Here is a 26,521-nt window from a genome sequence, read left to right as displayed (position 1 = left end):
GAGTTTATCTTCACATCCAGTGCTTTGAATGGATCTTGCTCCTCATAAACCACTATATATCGATCAATACTATTCCTGGTAAGAATGGTGCTGGTTCAACATGAATGAGATCCAACATACAAAATACAAACTACAAGCACTTTTATCAACATGTAGAAAACCATATATGATAATGAGCGCGGAAATGCATTTATTCATCAGCCACAACTGTCAAATAATCAGGACACTCGACTATAAATATAAAATACAGAGACTACATACGTGGACAATTAAATATACTATGCTCGGCACATGCAATCAGGTGCAGGATATGTATATATGGACTGTTTTGGCCTTCTCAGCCTGAGTTCACCTTGCCTATTGTGGTGTCCTTCAACTACCGCTTGCTGGAACTCTGACCATTCAATGCTCTTATTCAGGAAGAGTTGGCCCATTAATGCCATGTTTGGCCTTATAGTCTTCAAGTTCAAGTAAGTTCGGTGTCCAACCTATCAAACGTTGCAGCATTAATATTAATATCAGCTTGGATTCCACAAGCAACACATCAACATCAACTCATAAAATCTATTGGAATGTTAACTATTCATAAACTATGAACAGTGAGCTAATTTCAAACTTCATATCCGTTGGACCCACATCTAGTAATAGTAATAATTAATGGCAGTTTCAAGGATGTTAGTGCCCTGTGTCTTGGAACAACCAAGCTATAATTGATGAAAAACTGATACATAAGACCAAAAGCAATTACTTAACTGCAGTGTATCAGTGATAGGACAAAAGTACTGACATAAAGCCCTCGGCATGCAGTCATGCAGCTAATTTTAGGAGATTTTACGTCCTCATTAGTGGGGTATTTTGTTACATTTTAATGCATCAAGGGCGCCCATGCGGAGAAGGGTTAAAATATGATTTCTCATGAAAGAAACAAACCTTGTAACATGAAATTTTGTTTGCGTAAAAGGAAGTGCTAAAAAGACAGTTAAGTGCATTAATGTGATGGGTTCTTAACTGTCACTTGTTTCCAGTGACTCTTTTAAGTTTTGCACGGGGACAGAGAGAATTAAATATGAACATGAACCTTCAGAATCGATCGGATCCAACATCAACTTGTGGGTAACGAGTCACTACACTAGGCTAGTCCTGTGAAGTAATATTGCAGAGCTATAATTCGAGTTCTTAGGTAGAAAATGCATTGAAGAAAAGTCATCTCACGTAGAAAGGATCTGGCACTACTCACCATTGCATTATGCATATTTCCAGGGGAAGCAGAGATGAAGATGTCGCTATGCATGCCAACATAGTAATCAACAGCAGCTAACAGAGAAGCTTTTCCTTTTATCAGGGAACGCTCTTCTGCTGAAGCAAGGCTCTTTTTGCTTTCCATCAGAGGAAATAATTCTCTCAAGGCTGAAATCCGTGCTTCTCCCCCATATACCTGGGATTAGACAAAAGCTGTGCCTTAAAACTTGGTAAACATGAACGTTCCACCTTCTTATTTTAGCAAGGGGCACGGAGTAATTCAAATCAGGGACGGATTTAAGGGGGGCAGTGGCTGCGCTCCTCCCCATGTTACAAAGATTCTTTTGAAATTGGTTTGTTTTAATTTGTAAAAAATGTTAAAACTAATTCGAGATTGGTCCCTTGATTCAAATGCATGAATCTTGACGGCATAAAACAAAAGCAACATTACAGACCTTGTGAGAGGCAAGATACAAACGGGTGCTGTTGTCAAATCCCAAAGCTGCTAGCAGCAAACCAATCTCTTCTGGAGTCATTGGGCACCGGCCCCGGCTCCTCAACTCCTCATCAGTGAATTGAGAATTAAGAACCCTTCCTTGCCAGATCCGCTGTCGATACTTCGCAAGAGCCAATTTTTCAAGTTTTCCCCCACCAAAATCACAGGCTGAATGGGCTGCCATATCCTGTGACACAGAGATTTACAAACCTAGACTCCAAATTTACAACTAAAACATGTAACGGTGCAGAGAGTAACATATTCAATGGCAGAAGATCCATATGATGCTAATTATTGAGTGAATGGATTATACTTTCGTAGTCAAAATTTAGGGATCGAACTGATAATTGATGACAAGTTATTTTTTACCAGAATAATTGAAAAAAAGTTAGAAGGACCATAAGTTATATTTCCCTCTTAATTATTGTATTGGAAAACATCAACTTAAGTTATTCTAAATTGGAAAAACACAGCTATTTTATATTGGTAAAATAAATATTTAATACTCGCTATCTTGTACATTTAATGAATATAAAGATATTTTGGTCAGAATAGATGTGTTTATAGCTTGTCTTTCTGTTGCATAAGAGGTCACCGTATTGCATCATTTAACTTTAGGGGAAGAGATTTTATATTTTATTATTAGAGGGAAGGTTAGGTAACTTGTGCATTTCTCAAAAGAGCAAAAGGTAATTTGCCCTCATCTTGATCGTTGCTGATGCTGCTGCTTTTATCAAGAAAGTAAACTATCTCTTTGCTTAGAAAATCCCTTTATTTCCTGTAAAATTTTCCATTTTACCGACTAACTAACTAACTAATTATTGAATTTAAAGTTACCGGGTGAATGCAACCTAACCAGGCAGAAAATTTGCCAAAATTTGCAGCATCAAAATAAAAGAACCAAAAGAAGCATTACAAACTCGTCAATAGATGGATTAGAGCAATACCTTATCAAAGCGAAGGTGTAAAACAACAAACTTCCTTGCTCTTCTACTGTTACTGGCTTCAGTGCTCTCTTGAAGGTAGTTGGTACCCATTTCTTCAGCAGAATCTTGAGGGTAGCGAAGCCGGCTTATGAGTGCATCTCCAAGTGTTCTGATGTGAGGAACAAAAACTAATGCTTGAAAGTTGACTTTGCAGCGTAGCCGCTGAATATCCATTGGCAGGTTGTCATATGTAAGACGATGTGAGAATGGAGAAATTGCAGCAATGCCATAACTGCAATGAAACAAGAAATCAGGGTCCATGGTTCTAAGAGATGACAAAGTGATGCATAATCTCACTGTGCATGTACATTAAATTCAGTCATATCATTATAAACTTTCACACTATGCAACCAACTTCGATTACAGAGGAAGGTTGCATTGGATTATGCTTGGACTCAATATGTCAGAAATATTTTGATGATTGCTTGGGTCGTCAGCAAGGAAAGAGCTTCAGAAGTCAAAACTGAATAATTTTCAATATTTGTTGCTTCGCCCAATCTCTAAATTTTACAAGCCATAATAAAGGTAGTATGCAGCTTCCTTTACACAGAAGAAAAATCAGTGCCAGTGGGGGAAATGCTAAAGGTCTTAGGCCATTAATTTAAGCAATGATTCATAAAAGAGCTTTATTATATCAACAAATGCCTTCAAAATGCATGCAAACCTCTTAAAAATACACATTTTTTAATTTGGAATCTCATACTGCTTTCAGATATTAATTTGAAACACCATGAAAAGTGGTTATAGTTACTTTACAATGCAGGGTTCGGTCTGCCATGTGCTTATAAAGAACAACTTAGAAACAACTGACAGAGCAGACAAATGCTCGATTATGATAATCATGCACAAAACATTCAGCTTTAACGTTAAAAATAATAATAATAATAATCCTGAAAATTTCATTCATATCCAAATATCGAGCAACGCCCTAATAGGTTCAGGTAACCACCAACCTTTGTAGGACAGGCAAAACATTGTCCAGATACCATTGGGCTGTTGCATGAACAGGAGCAGCCTTGATTCTCGTTTCTCGGATAGCAGCAGCATAATACTCCCTTACACTCCAGGAAAATTCTTCAGGCAGCTCTTTAACTATAGAAATGTCATCCTTCAATACATCAATGAAGTGATCGACGTCAAATATATCCATGAAGGAGCTGCAGAGAAATATATTCGACCTCAGCATATAAAATCATTAACAATCCATGATATATATTTAATAAAAAAAAAATGGAACGATGGCCCCAGCAGGTACCTTGAATCCCGCCAAACAGGATTTACTTCAAGGTATGGGATTACAAGAGTTGCATTCAGTATCTTTGCAACAGCAACCGCATCACATATCTAAACCCAAAAACAAACACAGCATAAATCACACATCTTTTGGAATAATGATATATAAGATTTTGGGCTTTTAATACCTACCCCCATCCGCTGCTGGTTCAACCCTCCATCAAGAAACACCTGGATAAATCCCTCAGACCTCTCTGGTAATGCTGCTCCACGGAAAGATAAGGAACCATTTTAAGTACCAAAACAATCAAAGAAAGAACTTAACCTAAAGTGAAAGGTATTAACCTCACTCACATGGAACATTGCTAGGTTTAACGCAAGTTTTCCATCCTCGATTTTCTAGAGGACTCCACAGATTAGAAAGTTGTGACGCTGACTAGACAAGGAAATTAAATAAAAATGTAAAAAATAAACAGATATTGATAAGTAGAAATGAGTAAATAATTTGAAATTGCATATACTGCTCAATCTCTTACAGTTCCACGCTGTATAGCACTCCTGAGAAGACGTGAATGCCTAGGTTTTATAGCACCCAACTCCTGTATAAAGCAGTTGCAATTATAAGTTACAGGAAGCCAAAATTAATAGCGTGTGCAGTTAATAGAAAACAAAGCACGGACAGTGTCCCGGGCGGGCTCCTCTCTGATACTGATATGATGATCATTTTAATAGCATGGCAGCATATAAACACGAGGAATTACTTAAAAAGATAGACGTTTAGAATATAATCTTCCCTGCATTCTGATCACATGTTAGGTTTGGAGCATCGTGAAATATAATATTTTGGATTAAAATAGTATGAGTTTTCCTTAATGACGTAATGTTATAATTTCATACAGAAGTCTTATGATCTTGAACAGTACCCAATGCATTTTTTGTATTTAGTGGATACAATATTCCACGTTCAATAAGGATAAAGCTTTAGAATAATAAAAACCTTAAAAACAATATAAAATTTTGGCTATGGAGGTTAACCCATTTTTATTGTTCCTTTGCTGCCATATATAGAAGATAGTTAAATAACTTTTCACAAGTAATTAACATAACATTTTAGCTCATTGCTGCAGATTTACGGTGTCATCTTACTTAAAGCATTTAGAAATGTCTAATGGTCTAACAATATGGAACAATAGAAACAAACAAATACACAAGACATAAAGCACATCCAGATTTTTGGTTGAATAGTAAAAAGGGAGGAACAAAGGAAAACCTGCTTCTGTTAACAGACGAAAGGATTTCTAGGCAATAAAACAAAAACACTTTTTTCGCCGAAACAACAATTTGATGAATATTTTATCACATAAATTAGCTCAGAATTTCAACAGCCAACAATCATCATCGGAAGCCATAGCAACTTATATCCAAAAAAATTTATGATCTAACAATCGTTTACTATAACAAATTAACCAGGAATAGAGCAATCTGAACATCTTGACTGCTTTACTCAGCAGGGTAAAACTTCAAGCCGTTGCTTCCAAGCTGGTATCGTGTTCATCCTATGAACGAACAATTTTTCTTTCCTTTCTTTTCATCCTCACTTTAACAATTAAACCAGATGATGAACGAGAGTTGATCCAAGTTCAATATGAAGAGAATATGCTGACACAAAGGAGTCGATTTTTGTTGATGACTTTCTCTTTAAACTTGTTTTGTTGAGATTGGATATAATATATTTGGCGAATGATCCATACATATATATACTGTTTCAAGGGCGAAACTTGCCACATTTAATTAACAAAAACAAAGCCATCGAATTTCGCAACTTCTCTACCATTAACACCAGGAAATGTAATTGAAAATCAAATTTTATTTCCCACAATAATAAATGTTCTTGCGCAGCTCAGAAGATAACCATTACCGAACAGGGAACATAAAAAATTATCAGTCTGCAGAATCCAACAGTTTCTATGAACACTCGAGCGTTCAGTTACAAAAAGCAAATATTTGTGGTAAAAATAAAGCAGCTGGAGAGGCCGCCCAACAGAATGTTTCATAATCCACTAAAACTACAAGTAGGAAAAAAAACAAAACCAAAGTACCGGAGCAGAAAATCAAGCTAGGAAGGGGAGGAAACTGAACGTACTGGATTTACGAATGGCGAAGCAGAGGCCAGAGGAAAGAACAAAGGAAACAAGAATGCTGAGAGAGGCAGTAATAAGCAGAGGCTAGCCTGTGACGCTAGTCTGTGAGGCTGATAGTAGTTCTGGTGCTTGAGCTCCATGATCGTCCAGACTTAGACCGGGGATCTGCAAAGTGACAAGGAGTTTCCCCCACTAAAGACAATCAACGCAGGGATAAGAGGGAGGATGAACAAGGCCAAAGCCGAGCCCGTTATGAGGACAACAGATCTTTTCTCTATTGGGTTTTGCGAAAATTTGTACGGGAAAGAGAGTAAAGGCGAGCTCACATGGACACCTGGCTACCTTCACCGAGTAGAATAATGAGGGGTTGCGTCTTTTTCAAAAAAGATGGTTTTTTTACGTTAACAAAGTGGGAATCACGGGGCGAGAAAGAGAGACGCAAGATGATCTAAAGGTCACAGACTCTCACAAGTGTTGACACTGTGGCTGTGATAGCCGTGGAGAGATTTATTAGACCGTTGACGGTGGGTGTCCGCGTTGTTGTTGTTGTTGGTGTAGTAATTTTTGCTGGTGCCTTTTAATCAAGCTTTTCTGTGACCACCGACAGTACAGTTTCCCTGTCGCCCGTGGATGAGGATGGGAGCTCAGTAGCTGGCAAAACTACACATTTAAGGGGGGGGAAATATAATTTACACGTTATTTTCTAATTAAATATTTTAAAAATTGTATTCTGTTTGAGAATATTTAAGAATAAAAAATTATCATGCATTTTGATTTTTACAGTCTTTATTGGTATTAAATTCTGTTATGAAAGCGTTATGAGGACAAGACTAATAGTAACAATTTTAGAGAATGCATGTGACAATTTTACGAAACAGTCAGTAATAACTCACATGGCATGTTGTGAGTCTTATCATATTTATTTGTAATAAATTTTCTATTCAATGAAAAGAGTCCAGATCCTAAAACTTGTAATGAAGGGGGGAACTTCCTGCATTTGGCCTTACAAGGAATCTCCCATAAGAAGAAGCAAATAAGTGAAGATGCCTAGTTCTTGCAAAGATCCTCATTGCTGAGTTGTTGTAATGGAATATAAACTTCTGAAAATAGCTCAATAGAATCTCAAGATTGATTAAACAAATAAATATGCAAGTTTATTTCATTCGGTTGGTGTATTGGTTTTGGTTGGATTTGTAATGAATGATACTCCCTCCGTTCCTTATTATAAGAGACATTTGATGCTTAGAGCATGTTCCTATATATAAGAGACATTTAAAAGTTGTCTCTACTTTTTTGTGTTGATTTCCTATTTTACCCATATTTATTATCTCCAACTCACACTCTCTCTCCCTCCCACTTCTCTTTCTTTTAATAATTTAATTGTTCTTTCTCATGCTCTCTCTCCTTATTAATGAGGGCATTTTTGGAAAAAAAATTATACTTTTTTACACATTAATTGTTCTTAACTAATTTTAACTATTTTTTTGATCAACGTATTTCGGTTATTTGTCTCTTATAATAAGAAGAGTACACGCTAATTTAGGTGAGATTTGTCGGTGACAATGGTCTAAGTTCAACTTCATAGACCCAGAGTCTTCTTTTTTTAAAAAAGTATATTTTTTAATTCTTTTTTGTGAGTGGACTCATGTACTTAAATTCCAAGATAAGCATGGAATCTCAGATTATTATTAATTGCTTATAAAAGATTAATAATAACAATAATAATAATAATAAAGAGGTAGTCAGAGCGTGATCTTTAAGCGTGCTTGGGCACATACAAAATAAGCTATCGTAATTATGATCATAATATATATATATATATAAACGCACATCTCAGTTAAATCAGATCCAGCATCGACGTTGGTGTCCAGAACTAACGATCTTTACGAGGTTTCAAGCTGCATCACTTGGCAGAAAAATATGCTTATAAATTGGGTGGCTTGACTTTCATGACATGTTGGTTCATCATCCGAGTTACTTACATACCAAGTTAATATATAGAGTTTTTTCTTTAATTTTTTTTATTTTTATGAAAAGTTACAATTATTCTTAATAAAACATGTTATTTTTTGACTTGAAACACAAAATATTGAGGGAATAGAGCAATTGAAAAAAAGAGCAAGATAAATTTCCATCTCTTCCCAATAGTCTAACTTCCAATTTATTCACCCCCAGTGTGTTATGAAATATTTAGTAAAATATTTATGAATTAAATATAAGGGTAAAATCCCAAAATAAAAAGTTGAAAAAATAATTTTGGAAGAAATTCAATTCCTACATTCACGAAATTAAATAAATACATGTATGATACATCTAATGTGACAAAAAAAAAATCGACGTGATACATTCACCTCCGTGAATCTAAGAAATCGAATTTAGTAATTAAAAAAAGTCGGCTGGATAAGTTTGGCCGGAAAAAAAATAAATACGAATATATATATATATATATATATATATAATGCGTTGGCAATAAGTGTATGTATATAATGAGATGCAGAACTGGCGAGCTGGGACCAGCTGTGAAGAGGCATTTAAGTCATTAGCTGATATATTGCAGTTTTTAACATTATGCAATTTAATTGCAAACGATACATCCAATGCCATATTTAACTTCGCTCATTGGCCAAATGATATTTGGATTTGTTGGCAAAAAAATGATTTATTTGGAGTCATTCCTTACTTATTTATAGGACAAAGCTCACCCATGATCTGGGACAGGAAAAACTCCATATAAGGGATCACTACATATTACGAGTTAAGGTCTTAGCTTCAAGTATACCTCTTTTAGTATCTCGACTAACTTCAGGATCAAACCCCCTCCATGTTATGAGAGAGTTTGACCCCTTCGCCAGTTGAATCCAAGGATGAGGAGTCAAACAAAGTATATTTTGAGCGAACTAATTAATGGCTTATTGAGGTATTTTAATTTCTATGCATGAGATTTTAATCATTAAGAGTGTCGTACTTTTTTTTTAAAGTATAGATATTCTCATATTAAATTTAATTTTATTTGAATCATTATTCCATACTAAATGTAAATATTTCTTCCGAATTTTCCGTACACTCCTGGTAAATCTGTGAAAGTATCCTAAATTTACTTTAAATATATGAAATATAAATAATCAAAGAATCAAAGGGCAAGGTGTGATCGATCCAACTTATTTCCGCGTCTAATCAAATAGGGTATCATATTGTCTCTGTCTAAAACGGTAAAGCCAGCGGCGGGAGGAATGTTAATGACATGTGATGGAATATCAGAGGTTGATGGGTCTATTTGTTGCAAGCTGTTCTTGCCACTCCTTTTCTTCCTTTCCCTTTTTATGCTTTTCTGGCGCTTGCTTTACACCACATTGGAATTGGAATATCTCTTTCTTCCTCGCGTCCGCTACCACAATAAGTAATAGGGAAAAAGAAATTGCATATGATACCCAAATTTGAAATATAATTATAAGCAGTATAATAATCATTCTGGTTTTGCTGCTGAAAAGATAGAATTTATTCAAATTTATGAATTTCTTAATGAGAAGAGTGTAATATTAAATATTTTGATAATAATTTTCACGATAATTAATTGAGAAATTTATCTGTAAGTCGTCTAAGATTTAAGCTTGAAAAATAATTATAATATTTAAGCATGAAATTTTTAAGACTTTTTTGTTTAGATGTAATCCCCCGCGAAGTGGGTGCCATAGTTTCCCAGAATAACCTGCAAAATTATGAAGGGGGCAGCATTCTCTTTTTAGATTCTAGTCTGCGCTTCAGCGCTTCTCAAATTCAAATTCATGGGTATCATATAATCTCAAATCATGACAAATTAGTATAGTTTCGATCCATTTCATATTGGACTCCGGGATTGTGTTGGTTGGGTTTTAAACTATCATTGGCCCATGCCACCCAAACCCACATTATTCCGGCCATAGATTTAAGGGGTGTTTGAAAGCATTTTCGTAAAAAGAAACAAATTTTTTTATATATTTATTTTGTGTATTATAAAAATATTTTTAAAATTAAGATTTTAATTCCATCTAAATACCTCTTTATTCCTATTTCCTAGCAAGTATTCAATTCTTTTCTTATCTTTTGGTGGCACACAGGGTGGCCTAGAAAATCTCCAGTAAACAAAAACTACTTATCTCTATGCATTGGGAACCCGCTCACAATCACAAACATCCTAATCAAGAATACTGGGCCATACACACTTCCCCAGATCCGTATCCAGGGCTCATTTTCTCCCGAGAAATGAATAACTAACTAATAATAATAAAAAACCGTTAGTTATACCGATAAGAGTTGAGTCTAGTACAATAAACTAGTTCCTCACAACTTGATAAATTAATATCTGAATCTCAGTTCAAAAAGTATCTACATTTAGTACTCGGTTTTATCTTAAGCAGGACTATTTCCAATAAAAAAAAAACAACATGTACCTAAAAAAAAGCCATGTTAGTTATTTATAAAAAAAATTATGCTGGCTTATCTAAAATACTCTTAATTACTTAAATCACATTAGAAACGGAAGATTGAGGCCTTCAAAGCAAGTCTCTTAGCTCCTACAGCCAATATTTAAAGAAAATCATGAGAAAGAGAGAGCGTGAGCGAATCCAAAGCGGACGTGGCGTTGGGCATCCGGCGGGTCGGTGAGCAACTGGGCATCAGGTGTGCCATTTATTATTCATTGTTATTTATTGCCACTCTCCATTCTGTACAGTCACACTTGTTCCTATCTTCATCCAGCTTCACTTGTTCTTCCAAGATCAAGACTGCTCGGTACATGGATCAATGGCTTATTTCCTCCGATCAAGTTATGAAAATTTCTGTATTAAATTTTGAACAATAAATAGGCCTACCACTTAACTATCCATTTTATTTAGTTGTTGCATCTATTTTTCTCCAAGCCTTCCAGCACTCTCTTCATAGCTAGTTTCTGTCTTTTCTTCCATCCTTCCCCCTCCTTTCTGCTCATCACTTTCTTCAATGACAGCTTTCATCCTACTCATAAGACGCCTCTACCTTGCTCTGTACAACTGGACCCTTTATGTTGGATGGTACTAGCCCATAATTTCTTTTAGCCAAATACTTTGTCTTACTTTGCATTTACTATATGCGTTGAAAATTTTTAGAATGGAAGTCTGATCATCTTTTTTTTTTTTTTTAAATTTTTGTGTCAATCACAGTTGCACATTAATATAAATGAAATAATTTGATTTTTCCCCCCCTTTCACCTCGGCCTCATTTCTGTCGAGTGAGAAGGTTTCCGGTGCTGCATCTCGTTTTGAAGACATTGAAGGAATCGGGTCATGAACTTGTATACAATGTGGCCGGAAAGCCTTTGCTTTTTGCTCAAACAGCTGCTGTATTAGAGGTACCTGTACCAAAAACAACAGATTCTTCTTTATTATGGATAAACACTTCTGTTTGTTTCCTTGTGGAGTTATATTAACTTTTTCCCTTCTCTTTTTCCTTGGTATGGCTTTGACTTGAACAATGTGGTAGATATTTCATGGCTTAGCAGGTGAGAGATCCCTTGCTCATCAGTCATTACCTTAGTCTATGAAGATCGTCATTTGTGTTAAGAATCAGTGCTTATTATGGATTTCTTCTCCCTTTTCATTCTAGAAGGGTTGGTGAGGTCTCCTGTAGCAGCAACGTTACCACAAATAGCATCAAGGTTGTTCTTAATGTGGGGCATATTATGAAGTTTCCGTGAGGTTGAAACAAATTAAACTTTTTGTTGCTTTGTTTGCTCAAAGTTGAAGCATATATTATATCCTTCAATTATAAAGTTTTGACTTGTGACTATTAATGACAGACTCAGACTCGTGTGCTTGTTAGCTCCCCATCAATCAGCTTTTCTATTACTGAGGCAAGTACATGACTGATGCTTTGTTTTATAATTTATTCGCTTGATGAGACCGGAAGACTAGTTATACAAATAACATGTCTCTGCTTCTTGTCTTATTTACTAGACACATCGAGGCAGTACTTGAGATGAGAAAAAAAAGTCAGATAAGTCTTAAATGAAACATATGAGTTTATGGAATCTACAGGTTTGAACTTGCTCCATCATCCCCTGAAATAGTTGGCTTTCTTCTAGTTGCCTAATCCCTTTGGTCGAGAAGATGTGTGAACTATGATCTATGATCAGTAATACTACAGGTTCATCTTCTTTGTCTGCCAAACATCTAGGCCATTCGTTATGCTTTTTATGGGATGAAAGAGGCTTTTGGTTTTGTGCCTTCATGGCTTCTATGACTAAGGTATGAGGTTTGAATTTTGAGGTAGATTAACCCCCAAGTTGCTGTCGTATTCAATATAATTTTTGCTTTGCAGGTATAGCACCTTCTTTGTGATGTTTATAACGGCATCATCAGTGGAATTGGGTTAATGTGTAGTGGCTCGCCTGTTATTAAGGTAATGAATTTTAATCTTGTAGGAAACAGAAAATTCTGTCTTTTTCGTTTGTATTTAATCCTCGGGTACTCTATTGGGTTTTACAGGGATCAGAATCTCCTCAGATCCGTGAAAATGCAAAGTTAGAGAGGATTAGGAAGAGATTGTGCTTTTATTTCTACGCATGTTGATCCCATGAAAGTGAAGCTCATTCTTCTCTTCCTAATTTTCTTCATTGTGAAATTCTTTTCGGTTTCAAATAGTGAAATCCATCAACACACATTCCTTCCCCCCCCGGGGGAATTAGAGAGATAAATATCATAAGATATACGAGACCTTATTTCTAATTAGTTTCATGATTTCAATTTCTGATGTCTCACTTCCACACAAAAGTTGATCAAATTTGAGTGGGTAAACTAACAACTTTAAGGCTAAATTACACTTCAACATCAAATCACAACACTACTAATCCCATGGAGGTGTAGAGTAAAAAATAATTTATATTTTAAAATCACAACACTACTTGTGATCTATAACAAACCAAGAACTCAAGCATATTGGGAATGTATACGAGTTGGATTTCAAACAATTTAGAAATTTGAAAGACAATTCAAATCAACATGATTGAGAGATCAATTGACCGGGTCAAGTTGGATCCCACCTCGATGAACATATTTTTAAATAATTATTTTGACCATATAAATTTTGATACATACATCTTTTCAAAAATCTCTCCAATGGAGGCAAGAGAAGTGTTCAAAAATGAAATCGAATACTAATATAGAAGCTAAACTTTAAAATGTGATAATTTGGTCTTTGTGCTCCATCAATGTTTGGACTACTACTATTATCATTATTATTTTTTTTTTTTGGGTGATGATACTAGCAGCATATTTGCACAGAATCTTCAGCTACCTGTTAATGAAGAAACTTTTACTTTATTTGCAATGTCAAAGAGGTAAGCACAATTGTCAAACTAATAGGAATTGAACAAACAAAAGGCGTCAAAAGAAGAATTCTCCTTGCTCTTTGGACAAAGTAGAGGGCACACAAACTTTAAGGACAAAGTCAATCTTAGCCCGCGCGTTCGGGAGAAGAAATATAAGCAAGCACAATATCATCAATCGCCAGGCGCAATGGCGCTGATTCAGAATTTTACCGCTAAGATGCCCAAATTTATTCTTCGGCAGCACTCGCAGCACTCAGATCAACAGACAGGTCCAACTCCTGAGATTAGGAATCATTGAAAATAATGAATTAGTTGAAATACTTTAGTATTGACAGTATCTTTCATCCATGCGGAAAATTAAAAATGAAACTGAAAGGAGACCCTGATGGCCCAAAACCTTGAAATCAAAGCAGTTTGATGCATGAAGCTTGTCAAATCTTGAGGCATTTCTTTTAACTCCAAGATGATTAATCAGTATCCTCATTCATGTCTATGAGAGAATAAAAGATCGAAGGGCTAGTATTCTCTTTACAAGGATCATGGTTCACAGATTTGATAGACACTACCCCAATGCCTATAGATTTGCCGGGACTCTGAAATAAGCAGCTTGATATATAAAAAGGGGTTTTAGGACCACCCCGTATAAGCCCGGAAAAAATGAATTTGGATTCAGACTAAGGGGGTGTTTGGATGAAAACCAAACCATAGTTTTCAGAAGTGCTTTTACGGTTTACGATGTAAATATGTGAAGGAATTTGTCTCGTTTTACAAAAAAGTACTTCTGAGAAGCACTTTTGAGATTGCCAAACACCCCCTAAACGTGAGCTCCTTTTTTTGTCAAATCCTAAAAAAAGAAAGGCTAAAAGCCCAAAACACAGTTAAAACGCAGATGTCCGCATGTTCTTGTTTCCTACAGCTACACTAAAATACTAGAAACTTCAGCACGCAGAGGGGAACTTGATTCTTTAGTTCTTAGATGAGCTAATAAATGAAGGTTCGGCAACCATTTGTTCGCATGGTAAGCAGAGGATGAGAGAAATTATTACCTTTCCAGTTATCTTGCTGTACATGGCAATCACATCTCTCACCGTGGTTTCGAAATGGGTCGTTGCGTCATAGCTCTGTAAATAAAACTCTTCCCATAAGAATAACTTGTATAAACGAGTAGTTAAAGATGAAAATAAAAGCCAAGTTAACAATGTCATAACATTATCCTTTTGGGACGAGATGAATTAATGCTGAACCTATTCTCTCTCATGTATCAAACATTCGCGGCTAAAGTAAATGACACCAATTACACAAACTTGCCAGATCAGAGATAGATATAAAACTTCCCCTTAAACTTACCGTGGATATGAAGCAGTTGTCATCAGCGCTTTGATTGTCTGGTTCATATCTATCGTAAGTGTCAAAAAATATTTCATCTGTGGGTCCAAGAAGATCTATGCCCGGCTTCAATTCCACTTCAGGATTGTCAGTCTCTGCTTCTGTGGTAACAAAAGCGATGTATTTTCCTTTTGGAGCGACATTGTGAGAGTAGGAGCAGCAGAAAAGGTACCTTAAGCAATCATTAACCGAAAATAATAAGATATCCCGTTGAGCAGACTATTTCCAAGTCATTCAGATCAAGGGCCGGGGTGACAGCCCTTTTCTTATGTACGTTATTTGTGTAATCAATTTATAAAAAGAAAAATTATTCAATATTTCTTGAAAAATAAAACTCACGAGTAAAAATATTGTAACGTAGCTAATAGTTTTCATATTTTGCAATATCATGCTTTAAATGGTAGAAGGTTTTAGATTGGAACTTGAGCCTTTTCAAATGACAAAATTTAAAAACAATACACTTTTAACATTATATCTTGTTACTAAAGCTCAGAGAATTGCAGGAAATTAAAGAAAAACTTATGTTTTCATATTTATATTAATAGACTCAAACTTTAACATGTTAAGATAAAAATTTTGATTCAGTTGTTTTATTTTCATTCTCTCTTTCTTTCACTTTATCAGATATCATTTATTCTTAGTTTTTAAAAACATTGATCTCTTATTTGTAATATTTTTCAACTTGATCCTGTATTTGTAAAAAGCCTCTGTGTTTTCTTTAAAATTGTTTCTCATTACTAAATATGCGGTAACTAACTAACGGCTACATTCAAAACATGCTTAGTTCACTATTCGTAAGAACTTGATAAACGTACATATCGGATTTACGGTCAAGCTGTTTCTGAGGCAGAATAACCTGGACTGACGAAGAGTCATTAGTATTTGGGATCGGATGGCTCATAATACATATAGCACGGGCCACTTTCCCGACCTTCTTCACCTATTGATAAACTGATAGGGTTAGCTTAATTAATAAATAAATTTTAAGAAAGACTCAAAATGATCATCACGTAAGTTGGCAGTTGGTGGTCGTTACAAGTTTTGTACCTTGTCGGGTAAGTATGAAGGATCACAAACAACTTTCTTGCATTTAGCTGTCTCTCCTTCTGAGGTCACGCCCACAACCTTTCCACTTTCATCAAACTCAACCTGTCGTAAGTAAAAATAAAAAAATCCTGCATCAAGCTCTGATTATCGAGGAGGACCCTATAAGGAATTCATATTTTTTACGTACTTACTACTTGGAGTTATAAAAACATATATACCTTGCATTCTGGTTTGTTGAGCATGTAGGTACCACCATAAACAGCGCTCAAACGGGCAAATCCCTGCCAATAATTACAATAGTCAGAGTGACGAAGAAATTCCAAAGGCATGCTCTTTCTCCGCTGTAGTGTGTATTACAAACCTGAGGAAGCTCTCCCAGACCATAAAGTGGATATATATAAGGGGATCCACCCTGAAATCGTGCTAAAGACTCTGCGTATAGCTTTTGCAAAACCATAATTAAAATAAATTAGACTTTCAAAATCATTACTGTGAACAAGTGCATGCATGAGAGAAGACAAAACTCTCTTTCCAAATGAAAGCTCTAAGAGAACAAAATCCAATTCTTGTTATGCTTCAGACCATCATAGACCAGATGCGATGAAAAATCTTGCATAAAAAGAAAGTTAAAAATGAAGATTAGATTGATATCATGCATATGAAGTTTGAAATAGGCTTTTCGGAACGCTTCATAACTTCTCCCACTCCCATGATTCCATAACAAAAACCTTACCATTCTGATTTCGTTGTCTACATCCGAATCCAAACACCCCCCCCCCAAAAAAAAAAAAAAAAAGCGGAGGGCTTCATAAGAAAGTGTTCCAGTACGATAATCCTTTGACATCAGCCACACATTTATCACTGATCAATCTAAGGTAACGTTTATTTTTCTAGAAGCAGGAAGCACAAACCTACTTTTGCAGTGTTGTACTGGTCTGATGTTGATAAAAGGAGAAGGGAATCCCAAGAAACACTTAACTAACAGGCCATGCCAAAATTATTGGGGCAGCAAGTTGGCTGGTTAAAGGACACAGCGGGAAATAGGAAATGACCTTCCAAGCAACGGCATTGATGCATGATACGTACAAAAGTAGTATTCAAGTCATTAGATCCGTGTTACATCCATATATATATGCCCTATATACAATAACAAGCTTACTAACCAACCTACTGAATCTCTTCCCAACTAATTACAAATTCCCATATAACATGCACACGCACTGAAATCAAAAAAGCAAATTCATTAGAAGAACTAGGTACCTTCATTCTTTTCACAAAGTCTATTGCAGGCTGGTTCAGGTAAGCATCATCCAAATAGAGCGCCAAAGCATGGCCAATGAAGTCAATTGTGTTGTCATCTAGCCCGTATTTCCTAATTAGAAGCAAACTTCGAGTTATTTTGCATCGCGAATAATCATTGTGATGGAAAGCAAACAAGCATGAGATATTCAATATAGCGAATAATCGAATCAAAAGATTATTTAAAAGTTTATTGCCATAAAAGAAAAGAACGTCACTCCTCATCCAACATTTTGGACGGCTTCCAAAAATTTTATTACTGGAAAGTAAATAAATTAAACAAATATTTTTTGAATTTATTTTAAAGGTATAGAAACCTCTTCATTTTTAAAATATACATTAGCCTACTCTAAAAACAAAACTATACTTTAGTTGAACCACTTGACATATTTTTAATGGAAGATATCTTAATAGAAGGAATAAATTAATAAAGTGAAATATATTTTGAAAATAGACTAAGATCTGTTAAATTTCAACAAAAATAGAAGAGTGGTTCAATAATTTATTTTTTAAAAAAAATTATGGAGAACCCTACTGTGATTAGAAATATCACTTTCGGCTTGAATTGCTATTTAATTTGCAAGAAAAAGTGCTTAAATTAATCACACACAGACACACGATCTCAAGAGTAAATGACAGTGATATAGTACGAAATGAGTTCTTTTGCTGTAACTGTGTTAAGGTCCAGTCCTTCTTTAGATTTCGGATCATTTTCATCAAAGTCTTGGACATAAATGAAAAACTTTCGAGCGCGCCGCTTCTCAAACAATCCCATAAGGGGAGATTTCAAAGCCTCCACATCATTTGCTGGTACTTTATGAATCTGAAGCATACAATCCAAGTCATCAGTTTACATTTTATTTAGAAAATAAATAACTAGGCTTTAACAAAATTTTAGTTAACATCAGAACCTCATACCTTCTTTTTATTGTAAACATAACTGCCATCCACTGCCTTGAAATTCAGATATTTTGTAACACTAGTATGGATGAGAACACGAACCAAAGTTCCATTGGCCATCATGAACTGTTGAAGCGTGATTAGAATATTAATGGTAAGCACTAATCAGTGTAGGACAATCTCTAGCATTATATTGGTTTTTTTGTAATCTAAAGTGGTTCTTGCCTTTAATAAATTTGGCCAAAATTAGATGTCAATCAAAATTTTATCAGCAGGTCAATTATAGGCTACTAACTTTCAAGCATCACCAATGGTTTAGCAGTTGGTTTTTCTACTTAGTGTAAAAACCTAAAATAATCAAATGCTAAATAGTACAGGATTACGTGTTTCAGTCACACCTGTACCTTCCCTGTGCTAATACTTTAACGTTCCATGTAACGATTCAAACTTCATTTGAATTTCTCTTAACAAGTTTGTCATCAAATATCAAAAGCCAAACAGCAGATTATTCGAGCAAGCACAAGCCAAGTAGCAGTCAAAGAAGTATCAGATAGTCCTCGATATAAATGCGAAAAAAGGAATGTTTCATTTACTCTACTCTTGCAACAATGATCGGAATAGGTAATATATTTTAAGAAAATGTACTCGTCCAGCATACCTTTGGGATCATATCAACATTGTAGTCTTTGCTTGAGCCTAAATGCTCTGGAGGATTGTCATTGCCCCTGAATCGCTGCCAAAGCTACGCAAAAAGGAAATTCATGGCACTAATCATATAAATCCTAAAAAGAGAAACAAGTTCAGATGAATACTAATCGGTTACCTGTTTAAGATTAAGCGATGTGGATTCTCCACCATAATAGTCATTTCTATCCATATGCAGCACCTGATCAAAGCCGAGACAGTTAGATGTGACCAAAACACCAGCAGGTAGATGTGTACCGATAAGTCCGTGCACTAAAGCCGTAGGTAGATGCAAGGAAAACTACACGGATCCATCACTTAAAGGTACCGAGATGATAGAAAGTTTACGAAAGCATCTCTCACAAATCTGATAACATATTATTTTGTTCTTTTGTAATCCAGTTGTCATGTTATCGATAATCAAATATTCAGAGGGAGAACTGAGAAAAAACTTCCAGCGCTAATCAAATTGACGGAACGAGAGGTTCTTAAGAAAAAAAGAAAATAAACTTGGTGAGGAATTGAGAAGAGTACTTTGAGTCCATCGACAGAGAGGAGGCCACTCAGGATGCATTCTTTGAGTCCGGTTCCGAGCACTATAACATCATACTCTTCATCCATGGCGGAGATAGAGATCGAAGATACAGAAAAGACGGGAAAGAGAAAGTGCGAAAGAGGGAGTGAGAAATGGAAGAGAAAAGAAGAATCAGGCCTTTCATATTGGGAGCAGGGGAGAGGGAGTGGAGGTACCGGGTGTCGTGCCAGCGTTCCGCGAGATTCGATTTTACCGGTAACCTCGTGATGTTAACGACCCTCCGCACGTGTGAGGATCCGTTATTATTTTTGCCCCATAGAAATTCATCTGAAAAATATACGACCACGATTTTGTAATTTTATTGGGCTATTGTTAGCCGGACTTATAATAAAGCTGTGTTTTTAAGACTAAAATATATATTTAGTTTTTTTAAAATTAAAGATTTTAATTTTACTCCTTAATTTTAAAAAGTATATACTCTTCTGGTTTTAAATATAAGACTTTAAAAGAATATTTAGTTTTTTCAATCCTAAAATCCTTAAACTTAGATAATAATTTTTTATAATAACTATGATTTTAAAATATTTTATCAACATTAAAAATAGTAGTATTATTTTTTTTGTTAATAATTTTTTAAATTAAAAATATATTTTTTAAAATTAAGAAAACAAATAAAAACTTTATGTAAAGTTAAAAAACTAAATATATATTTAATTTTTTTAAAAAAATTAAGTTGCATCCAATAATTTTAGTAATAAACCCTATCTTTACCTCACTTTATAACAAACCTAAATACGGATTTAATGTAAAGCTTCAACTCAAATTTTAGTAGCACGTAAAAGAATTAAATAAACATTTTGACCCTGTAAATAAACATTTTTGAATCATTTTATGTACGAATATTAAAAAAATATAAAAGTATGTATCCAACAAAACTTACATATAAGCACACCTTTTGCTCATCATATTATAATCATAAATTTCAGTAAAAAGCACCTCGACATGTCTCGATATTGTTATGAAGCCATTTTTTCTTCTTTCTCTTCTCTATTATCCACCAAATTTTGAAGTCATCAATTTGTCTAACTTTTTGTTTGCTTTTGGTCAACACGAAGCAATCTAATTGGTCCACGTAATTTTTTTATTATATTCATTCCTCTAGAACTTGCACCGATCCAAATCCAGGTGATATGCGAAGTTACAAACAATTCCCTTACATGACCCACGCCATGCGCCGGCTACTTGTTACAAAATACCCGACATTTGCTCAATCCATACCCTCTCGACTTGTCATATTGTACTATTATAGGTTAGCAGTTAGCAGAGATAGAATCTTAGGATAGCACAGGTTCAAATGCAATTTAATTAAGGGAATGGAACTACTTTATCCTTCCTTTTTCTCTACGCTTTCCAACCCTGGAAATCTCCTTCAACCAGAATATGGTAGCCTGCAAGTAAGAGATCGACAATTCAATTCAAGAAAAAAGGTGGTTATCTCGGATTGAGTATATACATATGCCTGACTACTGAACATCTGCCCAGAAAGAAGATTTAAATGGTTTAGTACTCAATAGAACTCACCCCAATCTGAGGGACGTGTCTGAGTTGACATCATATTCTTGAGGATGCCCAGTGCAGCAAATATTATCGACAGACTCAGATGACTGACCTTCCACAACACAACATTCCTCACTTGGCATTTCTGTCACCTTCGGTCCCAACAACAAATAGACAAGGATTTTTTATTAGCAATTGCAGCAAACAGATGATAGGCATACAAATTGAACAAAGATCAATTCCTACCTGACGTTTTAAACGCTCATTCTCTTCCATTAATTGCATTCCCTGGTGGTCCGGTAAGATTTTAGTTGACGGGAAAAAGTGATGCCAATAAAATGTATAAAGTGTCCTGAGTTCTAGTCTCTAACCTTTCTTTCGAGATCAATGATCTCATCCATCATCATCTGTGACTGAAATTAAGCATTAAGATTTTAATTAGAGGGAATATCAAAGACGGCACGAAGCCAATGATTCCATAGAACAGCAATGTATGTTCAACAGACCTTCGTTTCAGTTACACGGGTCAACCCAGCTTCAAGAGAGGTCTCAAGTTGCTGTAATTCCTCGATATTCAAACCTTGAAGATCCTCTCCTCTCATTTGCCTGTATATAATTTTTTAAATAGAAAAGGTTCCTCCCACTCATGACCGAAAAAATCATTCACGAAATTGAGGGAATAAATACCGTAGCTGACGGGTCTTCTCGGTAATCTCCTTGCTCAAACTCGAGTAGTTGCTGTCCTCAACTAGCTACAATGTAGGTTATATTATACATCTTTTAAATAATTAACTTCAACCAAATTTTGGCATGACAAATTTAGATTCACGATACATATGAAACAGTATTCACTGACCTGCAACTCAAGAGACGGTTGGTCCAGCTTCGAGAGGTTTTTTGAGTGCAAATGACGCCTTTCTAGTATTTTTTTCATGCTTCCGGAAGCAAAGCGTCAAAAGATTAAGAATAAGAATCACAAACACACAATCAACCCTTGAAAGATTACTGAAAAATTCGCAGATGCCATGATAAGCCAACATAAGGAATTTTCTGAGCCACAAACTCCAAGTTCATAGATAATGAAATTGAGCAATGCATGTTAGAGAACTTCTTATAGCAAAAAAAGATTAGCAACAGCAGGCTCTGAAAACAACTTAAATTAAGATCACAGACGTTTAATTTTTAAATTTACATCGAATCACTTTTGAACGACAAATATGGCACAGGTTCGTTTTACGCGAGCCTGTTTTGTCACTGATCAATGATGAAGAAATTTTGATCAGTTATTACCGTGATGAATCGTGCTCATTCAGATTGGATGAAAACACTAACTAGAATTTAGAAATAATAATGATAATCATCAATTTCATAGCCAGTAAAAAAGTCAGTGCCGTTTGTATTTTGCGATAATATACATTTCTCACTCAGAATATGTGCGTGTGTTTAAAATAGAAGTAATGACCTCCTATAAAAACGTTAAACTACCGGACAAAATTATAAATGATACCAAATATTCAATACTTCAATAATCATCAACATATCTGTCATCACATAAAATTAAAGCCTTCCACTACTAAATATAAATCGTAATGGAAGTTCTCACTAATATTTGGGAAGTACGTGCTTCGATCTTTTTTTTAAAAAAAAAAAAAAACTTCACTTCATGCATATTGCTACTCAATAAACAGTGTCAAAAATAAATGACAATATATGGTCAGCCAAAAAATTATTGCATGATAGGCCTGGATGACTTGGACTTACTAGGCCTGTTTTGCACGCCGTGCACAGTTGTCTGTATATAGCACGGGGGAAAGATGCATCCATCTGATCTAATTTTACGTGCATTCACTCAAAAGAGAAAAATTTAAAGTGCATGTTTTTTGTGTTTTTACAGTATATCTAACACTCCCATCTTACATCTTATATTTTTAGCAGATTAAGCACTCTAACCTTGTCTTATTTTTAAAGGGCATAGGATGCATCGTATAATATATATTGACTCATCTTTAAATTTTAGAAATTAAAACAATACCCACATTTTGCACCGAAAAGAAGTCGTCACTACTACCCCTATGCTGTCTTTTGCATTTTCATCGCCTATTTCGATTAACAGTAAACTAGCAGCAATGAGTAAGAGATCTTAAAAAAAAAAAAGAAAGAACTCACTGATGACTTTTTCTAACTTTCTTCGGGTTTACACAACAAAGAGTGAATATAAAAATCGAAGCTTCAAGAACGCAGACGACATTACTATCTTCCTGATCTGGACGCTAAAAGGAAATAAAGTAGAGAATCGAGAGTCTGCTTCTCCCGCTGTTTATTAATTATGACTATGATTATGATATTTCCTGCAGACCGTTTGGATATTTATATATTTAGCATTAAAGACGCCTTTCAGTCAACTCATGAAACCCTCGGTTCAGTGATAATTTTGCCAGAAAGATGGAGATGTGATGAAGAGAGAGAAACCTTGAACTAGAGTAGTGAAAGAGCTTGCCGGTGGAGGAGAAGATCACAACAGCAACATCTGCATCGCAGAGAACTGAGAGCTCCTCAGCTTTCTTGAAGAGTCCTCTGCGTCGCTTCGAGAACGTCACCTGCCTCGCCGTGGCGTTGTCGATCTTCCTAATCTGAATTTTCTCCCTCGCCATAGTCTTCTTCTTCACCTTGTTCTTATTTGGGGGGAAAAAGCGAAAACATAGAACATTATCATTCCAAGTACGGGAGTCACTATCAAGGTCATATAATTAGAATTCGATTCTCAATCCGATCAGGAGAAAAAAAAAACAAAAGAATTTGGCCGAGTTTTAACACACAATAAACCAGCATGCAATTAAAGAAGGTCACCTGAAAAGACAAAGAAAACAAAAAAGTCAGTGAAGCGAAGGAAGGTTGGATGACTGTTGGTGGAACTTCTGGTGTATTTGAGCAAACGCAAAAACCAGGGGTGCCTGATACCAGAGCGACTTGTTATGGGAAAAGATAGGCAGGCATTAAGCTAAATTTAGGCTACAATCTCATCGGTAAACCTAGTCACTGAAAAAGTCGTCTCGTTATAGATTCAGATGCAGACAGCTAGAAAATTCTTGAACAACGGAAAATTTTAGATGCAGTAAAAGGCGACGAAAATGGTATTGAACTGTGAGATGGAGCCCATGAAAGCGTTGCTCGCTGGATCACGGGAAGGAGATGGTGGTGGCTTTGGTTAGAGGTGCCGTTTGGTTGTGCAAGAGCGTTTGTGGTGCGCTGCGTAACAGAAACTCGCCAATGGAGGCGTGTGCAAAAGAAGAGGCCTTTAATGATCAAGGGAAGGACTGTCTGTATATGTTCTTCCTATTCTTAATATTTCATTCGATTTTTGAGTTGATTTTGGTCTTAAATATAAATTCTATTTATATGGTTATTCCCTCAACCATATTTAAGTAGAAGAGGGAGAAGGAGTATTACGAAAGATGGTTATGACGTTTTAAAAAAAATGTGTCACTTTTTTTATAATTAACTAACTTAACTAGTTTTCTTAATCTAATCAAATTAGTTAAATGAGTCTTATGTTAAAAATCGAAGAATACGTAAAAAGAAAACAAACAAGAAAATGTAAAATATTGAGGAGAATTTTATAACTAATTTTTTAATCATGATTAATAAAATATAAGATAAATATGTTAAATAATTTTTATCTTAATTTACATAACACGTGCATTTTTTTGAAAGCCATCCAAACAGGAGAATATCTTACACATACATTGAATATAGTTGCATGTGAGGAGGATAGCTTACACACTATGAAAGTTAAATTGCACCCTCCATGTTTTGAAAATAATGAAAAATCATTTGCACATATTCGGAATATTGCACATAATCTTGCATGTTATGGAAGTTAAACTGCGCACTCCGTGTTTTGAATATAACAAAAGATTATCTACACATATACTGAATTTAATTGCATATGGGGCAGACATCTTGTATGTTATAGAAATTCGATTACATCTAATGTATGTTGCACATAATGAAATATCAATTATATTTATGGGGAGTTGACTTGCACGTAAGGAAAATGCAATTGTACCTAATATATAGGCACATAATGGAAAATTTAGTTATACTTAAAGATGATATATTGCACATTATTGAAGTTTAGTTTTTTTTTTTTTACCTGTATCATTGGAGTTCAGTTACACCTTAGGTAAGTGTATTTAATGAAAAATTAATTGCATCTACATGAAATTTAATTGTATTTGGGGATGATATATTGCACATTATTATAGTTTAATTGCACCTAACGTAAGTGTACTTAATTGAAATATCAATTGAACTTACACAAAATTTAATTGTATTTAGGGATGATATGTTACACGTTACTAGAATTTAGTTGTATTAAAGGTTAATTGCTTATTAGAATTTAGCTGTATTAAAGATTAATTACACCTACACAGAATTTAGTTACATATAGAGATGATACATTGCATGCTACTGGAGTGTCGCCGTGTGGGTGTGTACCCCTCAAATTGTCTTGCCCTGATTTTTCTTGTTGATTTCTTTTTTTTTAAAAAAAGGAAAAAGTTTTAGTGAGGATGATATGGTAATTTCATCTGGAATTTTTTATTTATATTTAAGGACTTCAAGCTCTCTGACATTTTTTCAGGGACTTATTCTCAGATAAATTTTAAATGGGTATTTTTTCTAGAAAAAATTAAAAAAAAGAGTTTGGAATTGCAAAAACATAGATAAGAATCTTTGATAACCTTACTTTGAGTTTTGACAATTTCAAGGTATATTATTTTTATTCAAAATTCAAAGTGAAGTTCAAAAATTTCTATTTGCGTTTTTATAATTCTAAATTTTTTTTTTGCAATTTATCCTATTTTTTATCTAATTTTCCCAAACTTTTATTATTTTAGAATAAATTTAATAACTAAATTTTGTGTGAAAAAGCTAACAAGTGACTGTGGAGCCGAGAGAATAGCAAGTTAATGAATCATGAATGTACCTGTCAATAAATACATATATTTATGAGAAGGAAACAGTGACTTTGGTTTCACTGCACAACAAAGACGAATGCCCAGAAGGGTGTGAGCCTGTGAGGGACTGTGGCGATTTGACGTGGGAGAGAATACCCAATCGGGGGTTCATAGGTTAAAGTGGGAGAGAATACCCAATCGGGGGTTCATAGGTTAAAGAAAAGCCGATAGGTCACATCGGACGTAACAGTGTTGTGGTAGTAAGTAAATATAGAGAGTTAGGCACAATTGTGGGGGGCTTCCCTGCAACGATGAGCCCAATCAACCTCGCCTTGCCCTGCGCAGTGACTGTGAGAGTGACTCTACTAGTAGAGGGCATCCTTTTACGGTTCGCTCCTGATCCGTCTATTTGGTTAGGCCTGGACTTCTTTTCCTCTCTGGTCACCACGCTCTTCCGGAATGCGAGGGCCCCTTGTCTTGTCTTCTTACAATTGTAAATGTTAGCTAAACGCCTAAACATGTAAAATTTGGCGCTTGTCTAACCATGTTTCTTTAGGATCTGTTTGGCTCGATAAGATAAAAAGAAGAGAAGAATTTTAATACTCCTCCGATTCTTAAGTAAGACCCATTTAATTAATTTGATAGATTAAAAAAGTTAGGTAAGTTAGTTAATTATAAGAAAAGTTACACATTTTTTCTAAAACACCATAATCATCTTTTT

General features: G+C 35.1%; 3 protein-coding genes, 1 long non-coding RNA gene and 1 pseudogene across 4 annotated transcripts; 2 read left to right on the top strand and 3 right to left on the bottom strand.

The window, feature by feature from the left end:
* Positions 1-42: 42 nt before the first annotated feature.
* On the bottom strand, positions 43-6,450 carry LOC114713997 (O-fucosyltransferase 39). Its single transcript, XM_028898694.1, has 10 exons — positions 6,098-6,450; positions 4,491-4,553; positions 4,309-4,390; positions 4,147-4,217; positions 3,977-4,065; positions 3,675-3,878; positions 2,683-2,953; positions 1,695-1,922; positions 1,238-1,435; positions 43-488 (listed from the first exon to the last, which is right to left on the bottom strand). Exons 1-10 carry the CDS (start codon positions 6,233-6,235, stop codon positions 279-281), a joined length of 1,554 nt encoding a protein of 517 aa, XP_028754527.1. The 5' UTR covers positions 6,236-6,450; the 3' UTR covers positions 43-278.
* A 4,619-nt stretch (positions 6,451-11,069) lies between these two features.
* On the top strand, positions 11,070-11,970 carry LOC114714020 (very-long-chain (3R)-3-hydroxyacyl-CoA dehydratase PASTICCINO 2-like; annotated as a pseudogene).
* Positions 11,971-12,089: 119 nt separating this feature from the next.
* LOC114713999 (uncharacterized) lies at positions 12,090-12,759 on the top strand. Its single transcript, XR_003737400.1, has 4 exons — positions 12,090-12,142; positions 12,252-12,352; positions 12,426-12,506; positions 12,593-12,759. It is a non-coding gene; the product is annotated as an uncharacterized LOC114713999 (long non-coding RNA).
* An 877-nt stretch (positions 12,760-13,636) lies between these two features.
* LOC114713998 (guanosine nucleotide diphosphate dissociation inhibitor At5g09550) lies at positions 13,637-19,415 on the bottom strand. Its single transcript, XM_028898695.1, has 13 exons — positions 19,285-19,415; positions 18,890-18,952; positions 18,725-18,808; positions 18,085-18,192; positions 17,817-17,989; positions 17,128-17,239; positions 16,229-16,309; positions 16,086-16,148; positions 15,868-15,969; positions 15,636-15,760; positions 14,782-14,992; positions 14,481-14,555; positions 13,637-13,712 (listed from the first exon to the last, which is right to left on the bottom strand). The coding sequence occupies exons 1-13, from the start codon at positions 19,369-19,371 to the stop codon at positions 13,662-13,664; spliced, it is 1,335 nt and encodes a 444-aa protein (XP_028754528.1). The 5' UTR covers positions 19,372-19,415; the 3' UTR covers positions 13,637-13,661.
* Positions 19,416-20,551: 1,136 nt separating this feature from the next.
* Positions 20,552-24,016, bottom strand: LOC114714012 (MADS-box protein JOINTLESS-like). The gene is made up of 9 exons (XM_028898711.1): positions 23,690-24,016; positions 23,312-23,514; positions 21,699-21,777; positions 21,530-21,594; positions 21,349-21,448; positions 21,214-21,255; positions 21,089-21,130; positions 20,867-20,994; positions 20,552-20,733 (listed from the first exon to the last, which is right to left on the bottom strand). Exons 2-9 carry the CDS (start codon positions 23,491-23,493, stop codon positions 20,715-20,717), a joined length of 657 nt encoding a protein of 218 aa, XP_028754544.1. The 5' UTR covers positions 23,494-23,514; positions 23,690-24,016; the 3' UTR covers positions 20,552-20,714.
* Between the last annotated feature and the right edge of the window lie 2,505 nt (positions 24,017-26,521).

The sequence above is a fragment of the Neltuma alba genome, unplaced genomic scaffold, assembly GCF_004799145.2.
Source record: "Neltuma alba isolate B1F8T4 unplaced genomic scaffold, ASM479914v2 tig00011483_pilon, whole genome shotgun sequence".
Classification (NCBI taxonomy): Eukaryota; Viridiplantae; Streptophyta; class Magnoliopsida; order Fabales; family Fabaceae; genus Neltuma; species Neltuma alba.
Note: the sequence above shows the minus strand (reverse complement) of the source record. Positions and strands in the feature narration are given on the sequence as shown.

What these genes read in the sequence shown, in the direction of transcription:
- LOC114713998 (XM_028898695.1), bottom strand. Translation starts at nt 19,371, where the DNA reads ATGGATGAAGAGTATGATGTTATAGTGCTCGGAACCGGACTCAAAGAA. An exon ending in ATGTTGATATGATCCCAAAG is followed by an intron (nt 18,193 to 18,724) that starts GTATGCTGGACG and finishes ACGCTTCAACAG; the next exon opens with TTCATGATGGCCAATGGAAC. An exon ending in TCAACAAACCAGAATGCAAG is followed by an intron (nt 15,970 to 16,085) that starts GTATATATGTTT and finishes TACTTACGACAG; the next exon opens with GTTGAGTTTGATGAAAGTGG.
- LOC114714012 (XM_028898711.1), bottom strand. Translation starts at nt 23,493, where the DNA reads ATGGCGAGGGAGAAAATTCAGATTAGGAAGATCGACAACGCCACGGCG. An exon ending in TTTCACTACTCTAGTTCAAG is followed by an intron (nt 21,778 to 23,311) that starts GTTTCTCTCTCT and finishes TGCTTCCGGAAG; the next exon opens with CATGAAAAAAATACTAGAAA. An exon ending in GAGAAGACCCGTCAGCTACG is followed by an intron (nt 21,449 to 21,529) that starts GTATTTATTCCC and finishes AATTATATACAG; the next exon opens with GCAAATGAGAGGAGAGGATC.
- LOC114713997 (XM_028898694.1), bottom strand. Translation starts at nt 6,235, where the DNA reads ATGGAGCTCAAGCACCAGAACTACTATCAGCCTCACAGACTAGCGTCA. An exon ending in TGAACCAGCAGCGGATGGGG is followed by an intron (nt 4,066 to 4,146) that starts GTAGGTATTAAA and finishes TTTTGGGTTTAG; the next exon opens with ATATGTGATGCGGTTGCTGT. An exon ending in TGTATCTTGCCTCTCACAAG is followed by an intron (nt 1,436 to 1,694) that starts GTCTGTAATGTT and finishes GTCTAATCCCAG; the next exon opens with GTATATGGGGGAGAAGCACG.